At 38.1% G+C, this 24,705-nt stretch overlaps 1 protein-coding gene across 1 annotated transcript; it reads left to right on the top strand.

Annotated features, from left to right (window-relative positions):
- Window positions 1-900: 900 nt before the first annotated feature.
- Window positions 901-24,045, top strand: CXHXorf58 (chromosome X CXorf58 homolog). The gene is made up of 8 exons (XM_030843697.2): window positions 901-1,016; window positions 2,013-2,112; window positions 4,785-4,879; window positions 5,293-5,404; window positions 15,897-16,028; window positions 20,772-21,001; window positions 23,153-23,315; window positions 23,869-24,045. The coding sequence occupies exons 1-8, from the start codon at window positions 901-903 to the stop codon at window positions 24,043-24,045; spliced, it is 1,125 nt and encodes a 374-aa protein (XP_030699557.1).
- The last annotated feature ends 660 nt before the right edge of the window (window positions 24,046-24,705 follow it).

The following is a 24,705-nucleotide window of genomic DNA, read 5'->3' as shown; positions in this document are numbered from 1 at the left end:
TGATCAGCAGCACAGAGTCGTAAAACATTGATTTTGGCAAGAAGTTCTTGTTCTCACAGAGTATAGAGAGGAATGCTAGTGGAAAGTTGATATTTTGAGATTTGAGAAAGAATGGAACTGGATTGTGAAAAGAGTTGAATGCAATTCTAAGGAGTCTGGACTTTAGCTTGGAGGAAATGAGGTGTCCCTGAAAGATTTTAAGTTGAAGAGTGATAAGGTTGGATTATTGCTCTGAAAAGTTAACTCCAGCTGCAGTGTGGAGGATGGAAGAGACTGCAGACAGGGAGACAAGTTAGAAGGCTATGGATAGATCCACTTGTCTTTCCCATATACCTCATAATATTTGTAGTACACAAAGAATGTAAGCAACATTAAGAGATCTAGGAATAAAGACGCGGACATAGAGAATAGACTTGAGGACACGGGGAGGGGGAAGGGTAAGCTGGGAGGAAGTGAGAGAGTGGTATGGACATATATACACTACCAAATGTAAAATAGCTAGCTAGTGGGAAGCAGCCGCGTAGCACAGGGAGATCAGCTCGGTGCTTTGTGACCACCTAGAGGGGTGGGATAGGGAGGGTGGGAGGGAGACGCAAGAGGGAAGAGATATGGGGACATATGTATATGTATAACGGATTCACTTTGTTATAAAGCGGAAACTAACACACCATTGTAAAGCAATTATACTCCAATAAAGATGTTAAAAAAAAAAAGAAAAAAAAAGTGTTACTAGTGACTCAAAAAAAAAAAAGAGATCTATGAAACCTTCCTTTTTCAGGGGTTCTGGAATTAGCACAACAATCATAATGGCACTTGAGTCTCATCCAAACAGTGTAATAACATAGATTGTGACCTCAAATGTTTAATTTATGTATTTCAGAGTACTTCATTGTGAGGAAAATGAGTCATTCCCCAAAGACATCAGTTACTGGTGTCCCCAAATCAGATAGTCCACGCTTGGGAAAAGGTCACAAAGTACATTTGTCAAATGCTATAAAGACAAAGGGAAAACAACAGTAAGTAGCCATTTTTCGCCTGGTATCATCTTCCACAACTGGACAGTTTCCGTATGGTATTTACCCAGCTAACATCAAACACTTCTTGTTTTGTAAATTAGAGGTTTTTTGTGTGTTTTAAAAATACTTGTGAATTGAATAATAATTATAATTATAGTATTTCATAATTGACAAAGCATGTTAACACACATCTCTTTGATCCTGACACAACCCTGTGATGCAGTCTTGTTATTACATCTTATAAGTGAGGAAGTAGCAACTGGAACAAGGTAACTGATTTGCAGAAGGCTAAACAGCTAATAAATGGCATCAGCTAGTATTCAAGGGTCTGTTTCCATACTTCAGGCCTTTTCTACTCTACATCTTGTAGTCTGCACTTTGCCAGTCAACAGTGGCATTATACAGGAGTACCTACCTCTCTTTGTAGCCCTGTGAGGGGTAATGATGGGGTGGGGGGGCAGTTCTTGGAGAGTGAGATCCCTATTATCTGCCAGGGCTGGGACATGATCAAAAGTAGAATAATGCTCTGACCTAACTGGGATGAGCCTGGTTCAAACAAAGATCAGAGAAGGGAGTTTCTTTTTCTAGGGCATGGTCATCCGGTCCCAGAAGAAAATTTGGGCCTACTGTAACTTCAACTATTCTATATTCTATTTTCTTAGCACTTGAACTAGTTGGACAGTGTTTTTAAGAACTATAATGGAATCATTTTAGGTCATGGATGTTTTTAGAAAGCACATTTTTTTGATGATAAAGTTTTAGCCAGGATTTTTTTTAATCTCAAGGGAAATATTCTCAAGCATTTCTTATCCTCATTCTGACTAGATTCGGCAGATGACCAGTTCTAATTACCACATCCAAATGTTCCTCATTAGGTCAGTCTTAGGGTGGAGGATGGGGAGATGCAAGAGGAGGAAGCATAAATCCAGAGTTCCCCAAGATTTTAGGAAAATGAAAACTACTTCACAAATCTTAGGCTCTTTTTATTCCTTTCAGAAATAATAAAGATATTTCAGCTCACAGGATACAGAGAGTGTGGTTATCTCATCTTGACAAGTCAATGTTTCAACTCCTTAAGTGTACAATTTGTGCAGCGGTATGTATTTTGCTTTTTGTTTGCTCTGACAGATATAATTACTTATCAAGGTAAAAGGTGTGTTAAATAAAGAAAGAATATATAACCTTTTAAAATCCCGTCTATTTGAATCTAATAATATTGCATGGGGTTATGGGATTTCTTCTTTGGTTGACTCTAAATGAATATTTCTGTATTTACTTTTTTTTTTTTTTTTTTGCGGTACACGGGCCTCTTGCTGTTGTGGCCTCTCCCGTTGCGGAGCACAGGCTCCGGACGCGCAGGCTCAGCGGCCATGGCTCACGGGCCCAGCCGCTCTGCGGCATGTGGGATCTTCCCAGACCGGGGCACGAACCCGCATCCCCTGCATCAGCAGGCGGACTCTCAACCACTGTGCCACCAGGGAAGCCCTGGATTTACTTTTAACATGGGTAACTACTGTGTCTTTTTCTGAAACCAATATGATTTTTTAAATCTATTTCTTATTTGAAGATGTGAGAGAGTGATCTTCTAGCACTAAAAATCTCTGTATTAAAAGTGCCTTTGCCTTCCACCCAGCAATTTCACTTGTAGGAATCCATTCTACAATCTATATACAGTTTCATTGCAGTATTGTTTGTAACAGCAAAGAAAGTAAACCCTATAATGTCCATCGATAGGATACTGGTTAAATAAATGTTGGTGCTTTCCTACTGTTAAGGCTTGCAGCCTTGCATATGAATCTGCAATAGAAAAATAGCTAAAGTATCTCATTAGTGAAAAGGCAAGTGCAGAACATTATGAATAATATAGTCCTATTTGAATAAAAACAAAGAAACAAAGAAAAAGGTGCACATCCCCCCACTCCCCAAACAACTCTGGCAACGCTGGCAGAGTATTAAGTCTTCTTTCATATAGTACTAAATATTCTCCTAATAAAATCACCTGTGATTACAGTAATCTATAATTAGTAATAGTCACATTAAGCGAATTTTAGCAGCTCTGAAAAAAATGATAAACTCTGAGAAATGTGTACACTTTTTCACCGTCTGACCCACAGACCCACTGCTTTATTTATTTTTTAAATTTATTTATTAAAAAAATTTTTTTCCCTCTTGCATCTCCCTCCCTCCCACCCTCCCTATCCCACCCCTCTAGGTGGTCACAAAGCACCGAGCTGATCTCCCTGTGCTATGCGACTGCTTCCCACTAGCTAGCTATTTTACATTTGGTAGTGTATATATGTCCATATATACACTACCACTCTCACTTTGTCCCAGCTTACCCTTCCCTCTCCCCGTGTCCTCAAGTCCATTCTCTAGTAGGTCTGCATCTTTATTCCCATCTTGCCCCTAGGTTCTTCATGACCATTTTCTTTTTTTTTTTAGATTCCATATATATGTGTTAGCATATGGTATTTGTTTTTCTCTTTCTGACTTTCTTCACTCTGTATGACAGACTCTAGGTCCATCCACCTCACTACAAATAACTCAATTTTGTTCCTTTTTATGGCTGGGTAATATTCCATTGTATATATGTGCCACATCTTCTTTATCCATTCATCTGTCGATGGACGTTTAGGTTGCTTCCATGTCCTGGCTATTGTAAATAGAGCTGCAATGAACATTTTGGTACATGACTCTTTTTGAATTATGGTTTTCTCAGGGTATATGCCCAGTAGTGGGATTGCTGGGTCGTATGGTAGTTCTATTTTTAGTTTTTTAAGGAACCGCCATACTGTTTTCCATAGTGGCTGTATCAATTTACCCCACCAACAGTGCAAGAGGGTTCCCTTTTCTCCACACCCTCTCCAGCATTTATTGTTTCTAGATTTTTTGATGATGGCCATTCTGACTGGTGTGAGATGATATCTCACTGTAGTTTTGATTTGCATTTCTCTAATGATTAATGATGTTGAGCATTCTTTCATGTGTTTGTTGGCAGTCTGTATATCTTCTTTGGAGAAATGTCTATTTAGGTCTTCTGCCCATTTTTGGATTGGGTTGTTTGTTTTTTTGATATTGAGCTGCATGAGCTGCTTGTAAATTTTGGAGATTAATCCTTTGTCGGTTGATTCGTTTGCAAATATTTTCTCCCATTCTGAGGGTTGTCTTTTCGTCTTGTTTATGGTTTCCTTTGCTGTGCAAAAGCTTTTAAGTTTCATTAGGTCCCATTTGTTTATTTTTGGTTTTATTTCCATCTCTCTAGGAAGTGGGGCAAAAAGGATCTTACTGTGATTTATGTCATAGAGTGTTCTGCCTATGTTTTCCTCTAAGAGTTTGATGGTGTCTGGCCTTACATTTAGGTCTTTAATCCATTTTGAGGTTATTTCTGTGTATGGTGTTAGGGAGTGTTCTAATTTCATTCTTTTACATGTAGCTGTCCAGTTTTCCCAGCACCACTTATTGAAGAGGCTGTCTTTTCTCCACTGTATATTCTTGCCTCCTTTATCAAAGATAAGGTGACCATATGTGTGTGGGTTTATCTCTGGGCTTTCTATCCTGTTCCATTGATCTATATTTCTGTTTTTGTGCCAGTACCATACTGTCTTGATTACTGTAGCTTTGTAATATAGCCTGAAGTCAGGGAGCCTGATTCCTCCAGCTCCGTTTTTCTGGTGTACTGTCACTTTGCCATGCCCCCTCTGTTATTTTCAATAGATTGTGCCTGGGCAGGGTACCGCATTCCATTTATAGCACCATCATCTCTTTCAGGAACATCATGTGACACGTGAAATTTTGAAGAAAGTGAGCCCTTTTGAGGCTGAGCTTGTTAAAGATCCTTGCTTGAAGTGTAAAGTTAGATTCAGGTAATGTTTTTATACTGATTTACTTCAAGCAGTGCTTCGTTAATGTGAAGGAATCTTAGAAATTTATTTTCTTAAGTCCTCATATGTAATTACAAAGTAAATGTGTTGTTCTTATTTACCTTTATTATGTGAAGAAACTGAGGCATGACTCTTGGGCCAAATGTTGCCTTGAAAGTAGCTCTCATCTCTCATGATGTGTTCAGTCTGACACACATATGAGAATAACTGTGAGCACACATGCCAAAGTGTGGCTCTTTCATACTCTGTGATCCGTTTCATGACCAGTTCTTTTTATGCTCTGGTATAGCTTTTACCCTGCATGCAAAAAAATATGTGAATGATCTTAAGTACAAGGAGGAGAAGTGACAGCTCCAAACCTGATGCCAAATGACTAATTTTGGTCTTTATTTCAGATTTAGTGGTGAAACATTTCCACCTTTCATCGTGTTTAAAATTTTTCTTCATACTGAAGGCCTTGGTTACAAGTATTTCAGTGGAAAAAATGTATTAAAGCCGTCAAGTGAGGTGATGTTTCATGATGTAGAGTTTGTGTTAATTTAGCTTTTTAACATCTATGTGGTATCTGAATTGCATTCAAAGTATACAGACTATGTTATTTCACCATTAAACAGCCCAGCAAGCAGGTAGTATTTTTTTAAGCATCATGTTTCAAAGTGACTCTGTTTATTAGCTAAAAAAATATTTGGAATGAATTTCGTATATAAGGCCCTAAAATATACCCATCAGTTTTCTTTGTATGAAAATTTTGGTTTGCTAATAATGCATTACAGTGGCCTGTTGGTCAGGGCTTTTTAATTATGCAGAACATTTATGCAATTTTGTTTTAATGGTATTTTATCATTGTTTCTTTGATTCTGGTAGCATGTTTAGAAAAACTGTGCTAGAGTATTGAAAAGGAACTTTTAAAACGTTTATCCTTTTTTACATGAGTTCTCATACTTTTAACTTTCGTGAATATTCATCATAATTGTGTCTACAGCATAGGACTCACCTGAGGATCTTATTAAAATGCAGTTTTTGATTCAGTAAATCTGGGACGGGTCCTGAGATTCTGCATTTCTACCAGCTCCCAGCAGCTGCCACTGCTGCTGATCCATGTACCACATTTTTAATAGTGAGGATCTATGGCATAGGTTTTATTCCTTTGACCCTTATATATGACTATAGTCGAGAAAATGTGTACATTCTCATATTTAGCCTTTTATAAACCACATATCAAAGGTTGTTTTCTTGTAGCCTTCTGGAAATATCTTACATGAAAAGTATGACCCACCTGAAATCATCAGTAATGGCATGTATTCAGGATAGAAGACCACACAGCCTGGCAGTTTCTGACCAGATCCAGCATGTGCAGCATATATTCTCTGAAGAATATTAGAAAAGGAAAAGGGACTGCTTTTCTATGTCTTCTCAGGCAATATCAGAGAAAATTTAGCTTGGTTTCAGAAATGTATCAAAAGGACTAGTGGTTTCATGTGGAATATGGTATTTCAGAAACATTAATATTTGTTCATTTGTATAGAATGACTTCAAATGGGAAAGTAGATGTTTATTCTCCATTCCAGAGATAAATTCATGCCACATTTATCTACAGAATAAGCTTATAGTTGTCCCTATAAAATTTCATCAACTGTTGCTTTTCTGAGGTTATATAATGTGGCTTTTTTAGGAACTGAAATTTTCCCAAGACAGCTCCTGGCAGACCCTGCTATGCCCAGGCTGGAGCAAATGAGAACCTTAGAGGCCATGACTGGAAAGCACTGTGTATATATCATAATTCATTAAAATGCTGTATAATAACTTAAATTTTATTTTAATTACAAAGTAACTGTTAAAAGAAATAGCACAGAGATTTTTTTTAAAGGAAAATATGCCTTTATGCCTTTCTTCTTTGTGCTGCAACTTTCATTCACCTTGGGTGATCACTGTTAATAGTTTATTGTGTATGCTTCATATTTTTCCATAAAAATACACATATTATTGCACATATTTTTCCATAAAATATATTTTTATTTAAATATATTTTAAATATTTTCATTCTTATTTTTAAAATGTGATTATACTATTCAGTTTGAGTTTTTCACTAAACATTATAAGGGGTTACAAATGATCAGAACATACCCAACTTGGAGAGAACAGGTTAGGATTCCTTTTTCCTTTAGTTCAGGTTGAAAACAAATTCTGGCAATTCTTGGATTCATAGTTAATAGAAAGCCTGTAGAAATGGAAATTTTCTCACTTTAAGTTCACTCAACTTTTTTGCTCTTTGAATGTAGACACTGTGTCTTTAGCAAACTGATACAACTTTACTAAGTTTATTTATTTCTCCATGTGAAAGAAATAAGTCAGTTGTAGTCCATTCAGATGTTTAATCTAAGTTCATTTATGAAGGAGGGGAGTTTCACCAATTCTTTTTGGTTCCATCTTTTCCCTCGTTCTTATATCCAATTCTAGTTTCATTTCCTTCTCATTTTCCAACAGCATTTCTCATGTATTTACAAACACACACACACACACACACAAAAGCAAAAACAAGTGAAAGGATGTAGAATAGCCTGAATAACTTTGGAGAAGAAGAACGAAATTAGACTATTTACACTACCTGATTCCAAGACTTAAAATGCTATAGTAGAGGGCAGACAGCAGAAGCAAGAAGAACTACAATCCTGCAGCCTGTGGAACAAAAACCACATTCACAGAAAGATAGACAAGATGAAAAGGCAGAGGGCTATGCACCAGAGGAAGGAACAAGATAAAACCTCAGAAAAACAACTAAATGAAATGGAGATAGGAAATCTTCCAGAAAAAGAATTCAGAATAATGATAGTGAAGATGATTCAGGACCTACGAAAAAGAATGGAGGCAAAAATAGAGAAGATGCAAGAAACGTTTAACAAAGATCTAGAAGAATTAAAGAGCAAACAACCAGAGATGAACAATACAATAAATGAAATGAAAACTACACTAGAAGGAATCAATAGCAGAATAACTGAGGCAGAAGAACAGATAAGTGACCTGGAAGACAGAATGGTGGAATTCACTGCTGCAGAACAGAATAAAGAAAAAAGAATGAAAAGAAATGAAAACAGTCTAAGAGACCTCTGGGACAACATTAAACACAACAACATTTGCATTATAGGGGTCCCAGAAGGAGAAGAGAGAGAGAAAGGACCCGAGGAAATATTTGAAGAGATTATAGTTGAAAACTTCCCTAACATGGGAAAAGAAATAGCCACCCAAGTCCAGGAAGTGCAGAGAGTCCCATACAGGATAAACACAAGGAGAAACACGCTGAGACACGTAGTAATCAAATGGGCAAAAAATAAGACAAAGAAAAATTATTGAAAGCAGCAAGGGAAAAACGACAAATAACTTACAAGGGAACTGCGATAAGGTTAACAGCTGATTTCTCAGCAGAAACGCTACAAGCCAGAAGGGAGTGGCAAGATATACTTAAAGTGATGAAAGGGAAGAACCTACAACCAAGATTACTCTACCCGGCAAGGATCTCATTCAGATTCGATGGAGAAATCAAAAGCTTTACAGACAAGCAAAAGCTAAGAGAATTCAGCACCACCAAACCAGCTCTACAACAAATGCTAAAGGAACTTCTCTAAGTGGGAAACACAAGAGAAGAAAAGGACCTACAAAAACAAACCCATAACAATTAAGAAAATGGTCATAGGAACATACATATAAATAATTACCTTAAAGGTGAATGGATTAAATACTCCAACCAAAAGACACAGCCTTGCTGAATGGATACAAAAACAAGACCCATATATATGCTGTCTACAAGAGACCCACTTCAGACCTAGGGACACATACAGACTGAAAGTGAGGGGTTGGAAAAAGATATTCCATGCAAATGGAAATCAAAAGAAAGCTGGGGTAGCAATACTCCTATCAGGTAAAATAGACTTTAAAATAAAGACTGCTACAAGAGATAAGGAGGGACACTACATAATGATCAAGGGATCAATCCAAGAAGAAGATATAAAAATTGTAAATATATATGCACCCAACATAGGAACACCTCAATACATAAGGCAACTGCTAACAGCTATAAAACAGGAAATCGACAGTAACACAATAACAGTAGGGGGCTTTAACACCTCACACCAATGGACAGATCATCCAAAATGAAAATTAATAAGGAAACACAGCTTTAAATGACACGATAGACCAGATAGATTTAATTGATATTTATAGGACATTCCATCCAAAAAGAGCAGATTACACTTTCTTCTCAAGTGTGCATGGAACATTCCCCAGGATAGATCACATCTTGGGTCACAAATCAAGCCTCAGTAAATTTAAGAAAATTGAAATCATATCAAGCATCTTTTCTGACCACAACGCTATGAGATTAGAAATCAATTAGAGGGAAAAAAACCATAGAACACACAAACACATGGAGGCTAAATAATATGTTACTAAATAACCAAGAGATCACTGAAGAAATCAAAGAGGAAATCAAAAAGTACCTAGAGACAAATGAGAATGAAAACACAACGATCCAAAACCTATGGGATGCAGCAAACGCAGTTCTAAGAAGGAAGTTTATAGCTATACAAGCCTACCTCAAGAAACAAGAAAAATCTCAAATAAACAATCTAACCTTACACCTAAAGGAACTAGAGAAAGAAGAACAAACAAAACCCAAAGTTAGCAGAAGGAAAGAAATCATAACGATCAGAGCAGAAATAAATGAAATAGAAGCAAAGATCAATAAAACTAAAAGCTGGTTCTTTGAGAAGATAAACAAAATTGATAAATCTCTAGCCAGACTCATCAAGAAAAAGAGGGAGAGGACTCAAATCAATAAAATTAGAAATGAAAAAGGAGAAGTTACAACAGACACCGCAGAGATACAAAGCATCCTAAGAGACTACTACAAGCAACTGTATGCTTGTAGTAAAATGGACAACCTGGAAGAAATGGACAAATTCTTACACAGGTATAACCTTCCAAGACTGAACCAGGAAGAAATAGGAAATATGAACCAACCAATCACAAGCAATGAAATTGAAACTGTGATTAAAAATCTTCCAACAAACAAAAGTCCAGGACCAGTTGGCTTCACAGGTGAATTCTATCAAACATTTAGAGAAGAGGTAACACCCATCCTTCTCAAACTCTTCTAAAAAATTGCAGAGGAAGGAACACTCCCAAACTCGTTCTATGAGGCCACCATCACCCTGATACCAAAACCAGACAAAGATACTACAAAAAGGAAAATTACAGACCAATATCACTCATGAATATAGATGCAAATATCCTCAACAAAATACTAGCAAACAGGGGGCTTCCCTGGTGGCGCAGTGGTTGAGAGTCCGCCTGCCGATGCAGAGGACATGGGTTCGTTCCCCGGTCCGGGAAGATCCCACATGCCGCGGAGCGGCTGGGCCCGTGAGCCATGGCCGCTGAGCCTGCGCGTCCGGAGCCTGCGCTCCGCAACGGGAGAGGCCACAGCAGTGAGAGGCCCGCGTACCGCAAAAAAAAAAAAAAGAAAGAAGGGATGGCCCTCCACAAGGTGGCCCCAAAAATACTAGCAAAGAGAATCCAACAACACATTAAAAGGATCATACACCATGATCAAGTGGGATTTATCCCAGGGATGCAAGGATTCTTCAATATACGCAAATCAATCAATGTGATACACCATATTAACAGACTGAAGAATAAAAACCATATGATCATCTCAATAGATGCAGAGAAAGCTTTTGACAAAATTCAACACCCATTTATGACAAAAACTCTCCAGAAAGTTGACATAGAGGGAACCTACCTCAACATAATAAAGGCCATATACAACAAACCCACAGCAAACATCATTCTCAATGGTGAAAAACTGAAGGCATTTCCTCTAAGATGAGGAACAAGACAAGGATGTCCACTCTCACCACTATTATTCAACATAGTTTTGGAAGTCCTGGCCACAGCAATCAGAGAAGAAAAAGAAATAAACAGAATACAAATTGGAAAAGAAGAAGTAAAACTGTCACTGTTTGCAGATGACATGATACTGTACATAGAGAATCCTAAAGATGCCACCAGAAAACTACTAGAGGTAATCAATGAATTTGGTAAAGTTGCAGGATACAAAATTAATGCACAGAAATCCCTTGCATTCCTATACACTAATGATGAAAAATCTGAAAGTGAAACTAAGAAAACATTCCCATTTACCATTGCAACAAAAAGAATAAAATATCTAGGTATAAACCTACCTAGAGAGACAAAAGACCTGTATGCCGAAAACTATGACACTGATGAAAGAAGTTAAAGATGATACCAACAGATGGAGAGATATATACCACGTTCTTGGATTGGAAGAATCAATATTGTGAAAATAGCTATACTAACCAAAGCAATCTAGAGATTCAATGCAATCCCTATCAAATTACCAATGGCATTTTTTGCAGAACTAGATCAAAGAATCTTAAAATTTGTATGGAGACAAAAAAGACCCCAAATAGCCAAAGCAGTCTTGAGGGAAAAAAATGGAGCTGGAGGAGTCAGACTCCCTGACTTCAGACTATACTACAAAGCTACAGTAATCAAGACAATATTGTACTGGCACAGAAACAGAAATATAGATCAATGGAACAGGATAGAAAGCCCAGAGATAAACCCACGCATAGATGGTCACGTTATCTTTGATAAAGGAGGCAAGAATATACAATGGAGAAAAGGCAGCCTCTTCAATAAGTGGTGCTGGGAAAACTGGACAGCTACATGTAAAAGAATGAAATTAGAACACTCCCTAACACCATACACTAAAGTCAAAATTGATTAGAGACCTAAATGTAAGACCGGGCACTATAAAACTCTTAGAGGAAAACACAGGAAGAACACTCTTTGACATAAATCACAACAAGATATTTTTTGATCCACCTCCTACAGTAATGGAAATAAAAACAAAAATAAACAAATGGGACCTAATGCAACTTAAAATCTTTTGCACAGCAAAGGAAACCATAAACAAGACGAAAAGACAACCCTCGGAATGGGAGAAAATATTTGCAAACGAATCAACCGACAAAGGATTAATCTCCAAAATATATAAACAGCTCATGCAGCTCAGTCTTATAAAAATAAACAACCCAATCCAAAAATGGGCAGAAGATCTAAACAGACATTTCTCCAAAGAAGACATACAGATGGCCAAGAAGCACATGAAAAGCTGCTCAACATCACTAATTATTAGAGAAGTGCAAATCAAAACTACAATGAGGTATCACCTCACACCAGTTAGAATGGGCATCATCAGAAAATCTACAAACAATAAATGCTGGAGAGGGTGTGGAGAAAAGGGAACGCTCTTGCACTGTTGGTGGGAATGTACATTGATACAGCCACTATGGAGAACAGTATGGAGGTTCCTTAAAAAACTAACAACAGAATTACCATATGACCCAACAATCCCACTACTGGGCATATACCCATAGAATACCATAATTCAAAAAGACACATGCACCCCAGTGCTCATTACAGCACTATTTACAATAGTCAGGTCATGGAAGCAACCTAAGTGCCCATCGACAGACGAATGGATAAAGATGTGGTACATATATACAATGGAATATTACTCAGCCATAAAAAGGAACTAAATTGGGTCATTTGTAGAGACGTGGATGTATCTAGAGACTGTCATACAGAGTGAGATAAGTCAGAAAGAGAAAAACAAATATTGTATATTAATGCATATATGTGGAACCTAGAAAATGGTACAGATGAACCGGTTTGCAGAGCAGAAATTGAGACACAGAAGTAGAGAAAAACATATGGACACCAAGGGGGCAAAGCAGCTGGGAGTGGAGGTGGTGGGATGAATTGGGAGATTGGGATTGACATGGATACACTAATGTGTATAAAATTGATGACTAATAAGAAAAAAAATACATAAAAGTTGAATGGAAATATAAAGAAAAAAAAAACGCTATAGTAATCCCAGCAGTGTAGTGATGGCAAAAAGGCAAACATGTAGATCAATGAAATAGAACAGACAGTTCAGAAATAGACCCACATATATATGATCAGTTGCTTTTCATCAAAGGTGTGAAGGCAGTTTAAATGGTGCTAGAACAATTGGATAGCCATGTGTATAAAAAAGAGATCTCAATTCAGTTACCTACTTTGATGATCTATTTTCAGAGCTATGCTTATTTAAAGAGGGTTGTCACTATCGTAGTCCACCAACTATATTTAGAATATCCTAAAGCCTTGCTACTCAAAGTGTGGTCTGCAAAGATAAAAATAAAAAAAAATTTAAACAAAAATTTTTTTTTAATAAATAAAAAATAAAATAAACAAAGTGTGGTCTGCAGACCTGCAGCAATGGCATCCCCTGGAGCTTATTAGAAATGCAGGCTGTCAGGCCCCACCTCATACCCACTAAATTAGCCTATGCATTTTAACCAGACCCCCAGATGATCCTAGGCACAATATAGTCTGACAAGCACTGTCCTAAAGGTGCCCTCCCCCATGACCTGGACACCTCTGGGTAATTGACAATTCTTAAACATGAACATCCAGTAATTGTTATTTTAAATTGAAGATCCCTGTTCTTTTTGAGGATTGGGCATTTATGTAAAAAGGAAAAACGTTATTAATAATAGCAGCCCTTATTGAGCACTGTCAAGTATGATGTTAAACGTTTAATGTGCATTATCATTTAATTCTCATAAACTCTAGAAGGTAGATTCTGTTATTGTCTTCATTTTAAAAAGACTAAGTAACTTGCCTAAGGTCTCACACCTACAAAGTGAAGGAACTGACATGAAGACCCAGTGAGCCTGACTCCAGAGCCCATGCTCTTAACTACTTCTGTGTCAGGAACCCTGGTAAATACATTCTCTTATATGACCCCCTGATAACTCTGATGAGGTACATGTCATTCCCATTTTGCCTGTGTGGAAGCTGGAACTTGGAGAGGCTCGTCCGGGCCAGAACTGAGACTTCACTTCTACATATATCTGCTTGACAAGCCTAACTGTAGATCTTGCCCAGCAGGTAGCCGCAGAGCTGTGGGGGAGTGATGATGGCTATCAGGGGAGGAGTCAAATTTAGAGATGCCCGCCTCTGACCCTTTGAGTCGCCCACCAAGAATGGAACCTTCCTCTTGAATCCTAGTCTGATTGGCTGCTCACCTGGAATCGTTGCCTAGTTTTCACCCTTCCCTTTCTCCTGGGGCTGGGCTCTTTATTCCCATCCCTTCCTATCCAGAAGGACTTTCCTGAATCTGGCCATACACAGCCAATGTCTGAGAAAGAACATCTTGACCACTGGAGGGCAAACTTTTTTCAAACCCCTGTCACAAGTGGGCAACAAGCCTGCCCTGTGCTGCCAGGCATGGGGTTTTTTTGGCTGAGATACTGAGATGGGCTTGACAAATCTGAGCCACGCAGCTGAGGCACTGTATGAATAAGGAAACTGGGACTTGGAGAGATTGGTGGTGGTGGCTGAGTGGAGTAGAGTAGGAACTGACAAGAAATACCTTTTCTAAGTAACTTGAGCTAGTAAAATATAGTTATATCTAAAGAAATTCGCAAGGCAGAAATTATAGGGTTTTCAGACCTGTTCTGCGTACAACTATTTGCTTTTACCTTTAGTGTCACTGTGGGGATGGTTAATTAGAACCCACAGGAAATAAATTGCAAGAAAGCATAATGGAGATATGTGCCAATACTGCCTTTTCTTTAGATGCATAGTGTTTAAAGAAACTAATGAAACGGAAAGCCAAAATGATCTGCCTAAAGATGCATAGTGTTTAAAGAAACTAATGAAACGGAAAGCCAAAATGATCTGCCATCACATTTTTAGTAAACTGTTTCTGTCCCTTCGATTTAGTGCATTAGGAATCAAACTACAACCATTTGAATATTTTCTTTCACTTTCCCTATGTGTCTGTGTTCTAAGCTTTGGAATTTAAATAAAGAAATAAATAGGAAATATTCTGGATAAGAAAAGTGAGAATTGGAATAAGAAGTACATTAAGGCTTGCTATTATTTTGCGTGTTAAGTAAAAACAGGTTCCGAGTTTTAGTCCTGTCTCAACCACTATTCTATAGTCTTATATCAGCATTAAAACACAGAGTTCCCATACTTTCACAGTATCACATTCTGAGATACAAAGGAAAAAAGAAACTGATCTGGAATCAAATGATGCTTGAATTTTCATCTACGCCAGTCTCCCTTCACATAAGCATAACCTTTGTGGCCAGAAGCACAGATATGTAATATAAATATGTATTAGAATAGTCAGCACATACTTACGGGGGGTGGGAAGGAGGGTGGGGAAGCACTTAATTCTCTATTCACAGTCTATGTATATTGCTCTTAGCACAAGGATAGGTATACGTGGAGGGGTATGGTGCAAATACAGCCAGACTGGATTCGAGCCTCCATGTTTTCTGTGATTCTTCTGTCTCTGCCCTCTTAGGTGCTTTCCTTGAGTAGAAAATGTTGACATTTGTGAGAGGAAAAAAAAAAACCTTTGTTTGCTACTCTTTTGCTACTGAGAAAAGCCTAAAGGAGAGGGAGGTCTCAGCCCTCTGAAACGTACATGTTTCCATTTGAGGGCGAGATATTAACAGCCACATAAAAGAGAGCTGGCCCCAGTACCTTTCATTGCGGTTCCTAGGGCAACCTGTTTAATAACCAGATAAGCTTTCTCTGCATTGACAGCATGAATATGTTAGCGGTTTGTTTTGTTTTTTAAAGGAAAATAATGTCCTCTGAGGATTGTGGACTCCGCTACTCCTCTAGCTACATTTTAAAACTATTTAGATATGGTTATGGAAACAAATTTTAAGTGGTTTAAAAATCTATATAATCTTTTCTTTGTAAATACAGTCTTTTTATTGAATAGCAAGCTACTAGAAGAAAGGAACAATATTTGATGCATTTGTCTCAAAAAATATGTAAAGTGTGTGCTGATAGTTATTGCTATTATACTACTATTTTAAAAGTATTTTTTTCCTCTTTATAGGCTGTGGTTGATGCTTGTAAAATAATGGGGAAAAAGAAATTTTATCATCAAATTATGGAAGATGAACGTCTTTTCCAGAAGTTCAAAATAACTGATGAAATAGATATTGTCACCCTGAAAGATTACATGCAAGTAAGGAATTTAGATTTGGATTTAGATATTGCAATTTAGATATTGAAAACAACAAAATAAGCCTCCTGACCCTATCCTCCAGGAAGAATCATGTATCAGTTTACTGTGGTGAAATACACACAATATAAAATGTATCATTTTAAAGTGTACAATTCAGTGGCATTAAGTACCTTCACAGTGTTGTGCAAACATCACTACCGTCTAGTTTAAGAACCTTTTCGTCACCCTGGAGGAAACCTCACATCCATTAAGCAGTCACTCCCCATTCCTCTGTCACTCCAGCCCCTATCAGCCACTAATCTGCTTTCTGTCTCTCTGAATTTGCCTGTTCTGGACGTTTCCTATTAATGGAATCATATAGTATGTGGCCTTTTGTGTCTGGGGAGTGATAGGTAAGGAATGTAGGGTTTTTTCCAGGGGTGATGGAAACGTTTTGGAATTAGTAGTGATAGATATTGTGAATTTACTAAAAAAAAAAAAAAAAAACACTGAATTTTATACTTTAAAATGGTAAATTTTATATTATGTGAATTTTATCTCAATAAAAAAATCAAAAATAAATACATGGTGCTAAAAAGAGTACATGACGGGGATTTGACCTAGTAAGGAAGGGGTCTATTATTGTTTCGATGCTTTCTGCTACAAGGAACAGAATATCCCCAACCACAAGAGGCTTAAACAATAAAGGACATTGTCCCGTGTTAGGGAGTCCCTGGACAGGTGCGTCCTGGGATAGCTAGTGTCGCAGCTCAAGGACATCAGGGTTGTTGGTCAGCTTCACTACAGTCCTCTCAGCTTCCTTCACATAGTAACAAGATGACTATCACATTCTCAACTACATTCAAAGGCAGGAAGAAGAGGACTCAGCATCTTTTTCTCTAAATCTCAAGAAGAAAAATCTTTCCCAGAAGCCCCCAACAGACTTCCTCTCAGGTCCCATTGGTCAGAACTGGATCACATGCTCCCCCTAAACCAATCACTGTAAAGGGAAATGGGATCGTTTCCCATGATTGACTTAGAACAATCATGGTTCATGTGCTGGGGCCTTCCTTCCCAGAGCATATGTCTGTTCCATATGTGAAAAAAAATCAGGGCTCCATAAGTAAGGGAGAAGAGGGAAATGGGTGATAGGCAGGCAATCAACAATGTGTCACAGCCTCGTCTGCGGCTGAATGGGTGGTGCACCCCAGGCAAAGGCTCTGTGGCAGGACAAACTGCAGGGCATGAAAGCAGGTTTGTGGGCCTGGAGAAGGGAGAGCACGGAAGGTGTGGTATGCAGTCAGGCTAGAGGGCTGGTAAGAGATCATGATGCAGGGCTTTTGACCATAGTAAGGTGTTTATTTTTTTCCTTGATTGTGTGTGCAATGAGAAGCTGGTGCAGTGTTTTGGGAAATGCGGTGACCTAATCTAATATGTGAAGGGACCCATCTGGCTGCAATGTATTATAGATAAAGAATTAGAAGACAGCAAGAGCCTCCTTCTAGTTTGGAGGTTCCTGCAATATTTTAGGAGAGATGGTGGTATCTTGGTTTAGGGCTGTGAGGCTGGAGATGCAAGAGATAACTAGAGAATAAAAGCAGTGGGCCTTGGGGACAGAGAGGTAAGCTAAAAGAAAGTGTCCAACATGGCTTCTAGGTTTCTGGTTTGTATAACTGGTCGGACAGCAGTGCTGAATCAGGGAACTTAAACTAGATACCTGAATAGTAATAATAGCAAATGCTGGTGTAATAACTCCTTTTATTCTCATAACAACCCTAAGAAGCAGGTACTATTATTACCCCTGTTTTATAAGTTCTAAAGAAACAAGGGATCCCAAAATTCTAGCTCATAATAATAATAATAATATATGGCCTTAACTGTTCACCCAGTTGCTTGCATGTGAAACATGAAATTAATGCGGTGCTTTAGAGACTCCCAGTTGTGTTATCTTTCTTTTAGAGCCTTAACCTAGAAGATTTGGGGACTGAACCAGGAAATAAGTAGAGCTTGGGGATGTCAGCTATCTTTGCTAAGGACATGGGTGGCATACTTCCAGATTGTCCCTATGCCAAGGATTGGTGTCATAGAAAGAAGTTCCCAGATAGACATATTGGAAGAGAGAGATCTGATGATAGCTGACATTTATTGAGCCCTTTATGGACACAGCATTGTTTTTAGCTCTTTAAATGCATATTATCTCCTTTAATCTTCAAGTTTGTAAATTATGTGACCCTTTAAGAGATGAGGAAAATGGAGCTTAATGAGATTTTTAAAAACTTACTCAAGGTCGTATAGCTAGCTAATAGGTGCAGAGCAGATCATAGACAGTTCTGAGATGTTTACCCATTTTACCATTCCACTATCGGGAAATAAAATATACAGGCAGTCCTCGCTTTGCATGGTAGTGCAGGGCCATAAAAGCTGAAACCATGCAGAGCAAACTTAATCATCAATGGGAAAAATCGTGATTGTTCCGTGCCTTTAAAAAAATCTTATCAAAACATTAAAAACTCTCTTACTCTGTTATAAATATATAGGAAAATGGAAAAAAGCAAAACATTTATTTAGTACACTATAATTTAAAACATTAGAAACATTCAGAATTTAAAATGTTTTATTTCTTTGTAAAAAGCTTATCAACTGTGAATATACTAGAAACTATTGAATTATATACTTTAAATAGGTGAATTATATGAGACATGAATCTCAATAAATCTGTAAAAAAATCGTTTTATCAAGAGTAGTTTAATCAGTGCTTACCTTCTTGTTCTCATATAATTTACAATAAGGAGTGAGCATCTTCTCCATGCCCTGGCAAATTGTCATACTCCTTTCTAAGTTTGGATCACCCGCCAACATTTTATCCTCTGTACTTTTATTGGCCGCACCACGCAGCTTGCAGGATCTTAGTTCCCTCACCAGGGATCAAACCCAGGGCCCTGGGAGTAAGGGCACCGAGTCATAACCATCGGACCACCAAGGAATTCCCTATCCTTTGTACTTTAAATGTTATGAAATGTTTCAGAGCTCCTTTAATATGAAGCTTCTTTTTTGCCAACATTACTTCCTCTGAGAAAACTTTACCCTTTTCAGCAGTGCCATTTTCCCCATTTATGTTGATAAGTTCACCTTCACCAAATTCGTCTAGCAGCCTCGCTGCAGTGTCTTGAATGATGGCAGTGTCAGCATCCCCATGGTCACCTATTTCTTCTAGAACTCTATTTACCTTTGATTTGAATTTCACTTCCAGCTTTACCACTTTTTCTTTCTTTGTTTGACCTTTCCCTCTTTTTTTTTTTTTTTTTTTTTTGTGGTACGCGGGCCTCTCACTGTTGCGGCCTCTCCCGTTGCGGAGCACAGGCTCCGGACGCGCAGGCCCAGCGGCCATGGCTCACGGGCCCAGCCGCTCCGCGGCATGTGGGATCCTCCCGGACCGGGGCAGGCGGACTCTCAACCACTGTGCCACCAGGGAAGCCTTGACCTTTCCCTCTTTTGATTATCTTTATTTGTAAAATGTCATATGGGTTTATCACTGGGAGACAAAGAGGTAACACAATTACACACTTTGCTGTCTGTGAGTGAACTAAAAAGCAGATCTACAGTGACCAATCACTGACACACTTCGAAAGAACTGACGTGATTTGTCATTTATCACCATGCACATCTGTTATTTATGTAGTAATCTATGGACTGAAGAGCTAGCAGCAGAGTTTGTACTTCATGCATTTAACTCAGTTTTACTGTGGTAACTGAAATTTGAACTGTGTTATTGAAGGACTGAGCTTATTTGACTAAATGGTGGTGATTGATTGAAATTCGTGCATGCCTAAATGATACAAAGGGAGCACTGCCTGTATGTGTGTGAGTGCGAGAGCACAAGAGGGAGAGAGAGAGAGTGTACGTGTGTTATACCCTAAATGCCAGGATTGTAGCTCCTCCTGCCCTATTCCTATCTCTTAAATGAACATTTATAAGGTTGAATTGATTATATATATTTATATTTTTAAATTCCTAATTTGATATTTTAAATTAAAAACAAAAAGAGGGCTTCCCTGGTGGCGCAGTGGTTGAGAGTCCGCCTGCTGACGCAGGGGACACAGGTTTGTGCCCTGGTCCGGGAGGATCCCGCATGCCACGGAGCGGCTGGGCCCGTGAGCCATGGCCGCTGAGCCTGTGCATCCCGAGCCTGTGCTCCGCAGCAGGAGAGGCCACAGCAATGAGAGGCCTGCGTACTGCAAAAAAAAAAAAAAAAAAAAAAAAAGGTGGGATTTCTACAAATACTCCAAATGAAAATAGTGAAATTTGCCACTTAGCACCAGAGGTGAACTAATTATTTCTAAAAAGGTTTGTGCAAATGTCCTTTCAATGCAAGCATGTCATGAATAAGTATTGCCAGGTATGTAGATCACATAGCTATTTTCAATTTTCAGGCCCATCCTGAGTTTAATTTATCTGAGTTATATTTGCCTTAAAGATTTAGTGTTTATGCATTAAATAAATATTTAATGAGCGTGGTACTATGTGCATGATACTGTGTGATAAGGATCCTGCCTTGTCACAGTAGGGGAGCTAAAACATACACAGATAGCTAGAACATCAAGTAGTCAGTAATAAGAGTCATAGAAGTGAGATACCAATACAGTTCAGAGATGGGATCAAGGAATGCTTTTGCATGAAGTAATATTTGAGTGGATCCTTGGGAAATGTGTCAAAAACATTCGAGAACACCACAGCCAATCATGCTTAGTTATTTTTTCTATATAGTATTCCAGTCTTCTGGATAAGATCCCTGCATCTTCTGGTGGCAGAAATAACTACTGGCGAAGATTAAATCTCGAAAACATTCCTAGGACAATGATAATGTATGACATAGTTTATTATGCGGAGTCTGGAATAATCTCAAACCGTCTAAAAAAAGAAATGAAGTATCTATTACAAAGACCAAAAACAGAAGAGATGCGTCAGCACCAGCTACAGATTGTTTCTCAAGTTAGGTAAAAAGTGATCCTTCACTGGGGTTACAATACTAGGGGCATTTCTGGAAATGTTCACATTCTGCCAAATAGCTCATGAAAAATAATAACAGAGCATACGGGGAAAAAGGGGTTGGGGCAGATTGCTCAAGACTTATGCAACTTTGCAAACAGAGCACTAACGAAAAGGACAATTGGTACCTGGGAAGATACCTTGTACCACCAGACAGGCCGCCACAGCAAATATAAAAAATGTACAATAGAGTGAAAATGCTGGCGGCTCTTTCATTAGAGCAGGTAGTGGGCACCGAGACAGTGCAGATGGAAGTGGAGCCCTGGGCCAATGTGGTGGCCTTTTAAGTGGACATGAGAGGCAGTGTGACCTGCCAGGAACCATGAACCGCTCAAGGCAGGGAGTAGGGAAGAGGGCAGTAAGGGTGGATCGTGTGTGTGTGCGGGGGAGTGCCTCTCTGCGGAGAGAGCCCTAGGTGCTTGTGCTCATTCTTGTTTTCATGAATGCAGCCAAAAGGGCTCCCTTTGCCCATGCTGCACAGAGGAGAACTTTTTCCTTTTCTGCTGAAGGTTATAATTCTAGTCTTGATATTCTGGCTCCCTTTGCAGAGGATAAATTGCATATAAATTACAGTGACATTATTCCCTTCTTTACCAATAACATGTGCGCCATTTCACATTATAAAAGAACATGTTGTAGCAAAATAGACTGTATTATGATTTGAAACAACATGGACAGACTATGACTGCACCAGTTATCTTCCTTTTTTCTTTCCATTACCAAGTCTCACCTAGCCCATCTTATTTACAAATTAAGCTTTTTTTCTTAAGAAAAAGAAAGAGATAATAAGACTGAAGAGGACCTGTTGGTAGTCTATTTTCACACAGTCATATTTGAAATGAAAAATACTCCTTTAGTACATGAAAAGACACTGGTGACCCACTGTCAGGCAAACACACTGGTTGTTTTTTTTTCAGGAGTAGAGATGAGTGGGTGCTGACCCAATAACATAATTTAGCCCATTTATTTTATGATCAAGGCTATACATTTGCCAGACAGATGGCCTAGTGTAGGGCGCAGTCTGTCATCATGAAATAGATTTTCTCTAACTCATCCATCTAAGCACTGAATATGGAACTTAACTCTGTTACCACCAAGGTCAAATAAATGATGTAATTTTCTCTGCTACCATATATAACTGTAGGCTCCCTGCTATTTAGACTCATGCTACTGATTATCCTAGAATGAGTCACTTAAAGAACCAAATAAGTAGCCAAATTCTAAATCAACTGAAGAGGGAAAAGTACTTTCTTAACGGCTCCTTTGAAGGCAGTTCAAAGTTTGGGATCTCTCAGAAGCAAACCCTGAGGTAAGTATTTGAGTATGAGTAGTTTATTTGGGAGGTGATCCCAGGAACCACTGATGAGAGGGGTAGAGAAGTGAAACAGGGAAGAGCAGGCAGCCAGAACAGTGTATGTTAGCAAGCAGGTTGTCACTGTGGGTAACTGGAGCTTAATCTCTCCTGGGAATGTCCTGGCCAGTGTAGAACACACAACTCAAGTTATCCCACAGAGGGGAAGGGAGTTGGGATATGTATACACCAACACCCATCAGTCACTGGTTAAGGGTAGCTTAGGAGGGGAGGTATTAATTCTGGGGCCCTTTCCCTGCACAAGGGCTCTTGTTTTCATAAGAAAGCTCTCAGGCTAAGTGAGGCCAGTGTGCGCTATGGCCCAAGGGGACTATGAGCATGGCACCAACTGTGTCTGGTCCCAACACTGATAAAAGCAACCTGTTTCAGCCATTATGAAATTTAATACTTTTTGGTGTTAGTATATAGTATATCTTTTAAAAAGATTCAAATGGCTACTACACGGTATTTTCCCGGAAGACTGATTTTAAATTGATATAACATTTTATAATTTTCACTATCATTATTGTAAACATCATCTATACACCTTCATAAGTGGCAAAGAACTATGCTATGTAACTCAAGCAGAAATGATAACTTTGGCCTAAAAACTTACGTGCAGTATTGCTCCAAGCACTGAGGTCTAGGATATATTTACCAGAGAATGCTTTAATAAAATTTGGAACTTGCTTAAATTTAAAATTTTATTTTGTACAATTTTTCTGTCTGTACTACAAATATTTTCTAGGTGCCCTTCATCCTTATCAAGTCTTCAACCTTTATATCGGCCCTACCAACAGCAAAGTCAAATTAAACACCTGGGACGTCGATCCGAGCAAGCTCAAATGAAAGTTGAAAAAATGAAAAAAGCTTATAAGATGGCTAAAGAAAAAATTGCTTCTGCGGGAACTGTAAGTTTAACTTGTACTGAATTCATTGTTTTGGACAATATTCAAACTGTAAGTAATTCTACTTCCTTAAGTAGAATTTTCCTAATCTACAAGTTCAAGGATGAAACACATACATTTGGTATATACCTTGGATAGTATAAAGCTACATTCCTCTTGGTAACGCATATTTTAAAAATTCTTAAACAATATGAGTAGCTATTCTGATAAATACCAGCCATTTTGACTCCACATGAGCATGAGTTGGCAAAAACCCTATTGTTTCTGTATATTGGCACTGTTGATTCAGCACATCGCTAATAGTGCTCTTCTCAAAGTGGAAGTCATTTCTATTTACACTTATTAAGACCTGTAGTGTGGAAAGTCGGCTTCAGTATACTACATTGCAGGAATATTTACAATGAACATGTATTCATGTTTTACTTTGTAATTTTTAAAAAATCTGCTATATATTTTTTTGAGATGAGGCTAAGTGTGAACAGTCAAATATAAAAAACATAAAATAGTAAAAACCAAATATAAAACACTTTTCGCTTTTATTTATAATTCTACCTAGCAACTGAAAATGGACACACCGGGTACAAAGCAAAACGAGACGATGGTCTTCTCCACCCCATTCTTTGACATTGTAAAAGTTAATGAGCTCATGTCAGATGACGAATTGGAAGAAGAGGAAAAGGAATTATTTGCCTGGTGTCAAGACTTGTATATTAATAATTCTCCATCATGTTAAAGCACAGCTAATTGACAGAAAACCAGGTTATTCAACAACCTGCTTGTCTGTCTATAAATGATGAGTATATGCGTTAAAGGAAAACAAAACATAAACAAGCACTCAGTATGCTCTCTTAACCAAATGTGTGACAGATTTTAAAGCCCTTTTAGTATTACCATAGGTACAAGTATTTTTTACTAACAGAATTTTAATCTAAATAAATTAAATTAAATCAACTAGATGCCCTCAAACTAGCTGTATATGGTTTTGTTCAAGAAATGGTATTTCGTCCCTGGAACTTTTATTCAATTGTGATTTTCCTTCATTTAAAAAAAGTATCGAACAGGCCATGCTTAGCATAAATATTAGAATTCACAGAATAAAAGGCTGCTCTTGAGTCAGCCTCCAGTGTCTTTTTTTTTTTTTTGTAGCATGTTGTTTTTTACAGAACAGCTTGTGATTGACCTATTCTGTTATAATAAAAATAATAATGAATTTGTTGCTACAGTAGGCATGACATAGCATACCTAGTCATTACTGAGCATTGTAAGCACCTGGGGCAGAATGTTGCATCTGCTTCAATGTTGTACTTTGTATTTTTTTAAGTGTAAAGACTGTTTTGAGTAATATTTATCAATTTCCTTTTAAATTGATAAATTCTCATTCCTGATGTAGTAC

This window comes from Globicephala melas, chromosome X, assembly GCF_963455315.2.
Source record: "Globicephala melas chromosome X, mGloMel1.2, whole genome shotgun sequence".
Classification (NCBI taxonomy): domain Eukaryota; kingdom Metazoa; phylum Chordata; class Mammalia; order Artiodactyla; family Delphinidae; genus Globicephala; species Globicephala melas.
The sequence above is the reverse complement of the archived record's forward strand: the minus strand, read 5'-3'. Positions and strand labels throughout refer to the sequence as shown.

What these genes read in the sequence shown, in the direction of transcription:
- CXHXorf58 (XM_030843697.2), top strand. Translation starts at nt 901, where the DNA reads ATGAGTCATTCCCCAAAGACATCAGTTACTGGTGTCCCCAAATCAGAT. An exon ending in AAGACAAAGGGAAAACAACA is followed by an intron (nt 1,017 to 2,012) that starts GTAAGTAGCCAT and finishes TATTCCTTTCAG; the next exon opens with AAATAATAAAGATATTTCAG. An exon ending in AAATTGCTTCTGCGGGAACT is followed by an intron (nt 23,316 to 23,868) that starts GTAAGTTTAACT and finishes AATTCTACCTAG; the next exon opens with CAACTGAAAATGGACACACC.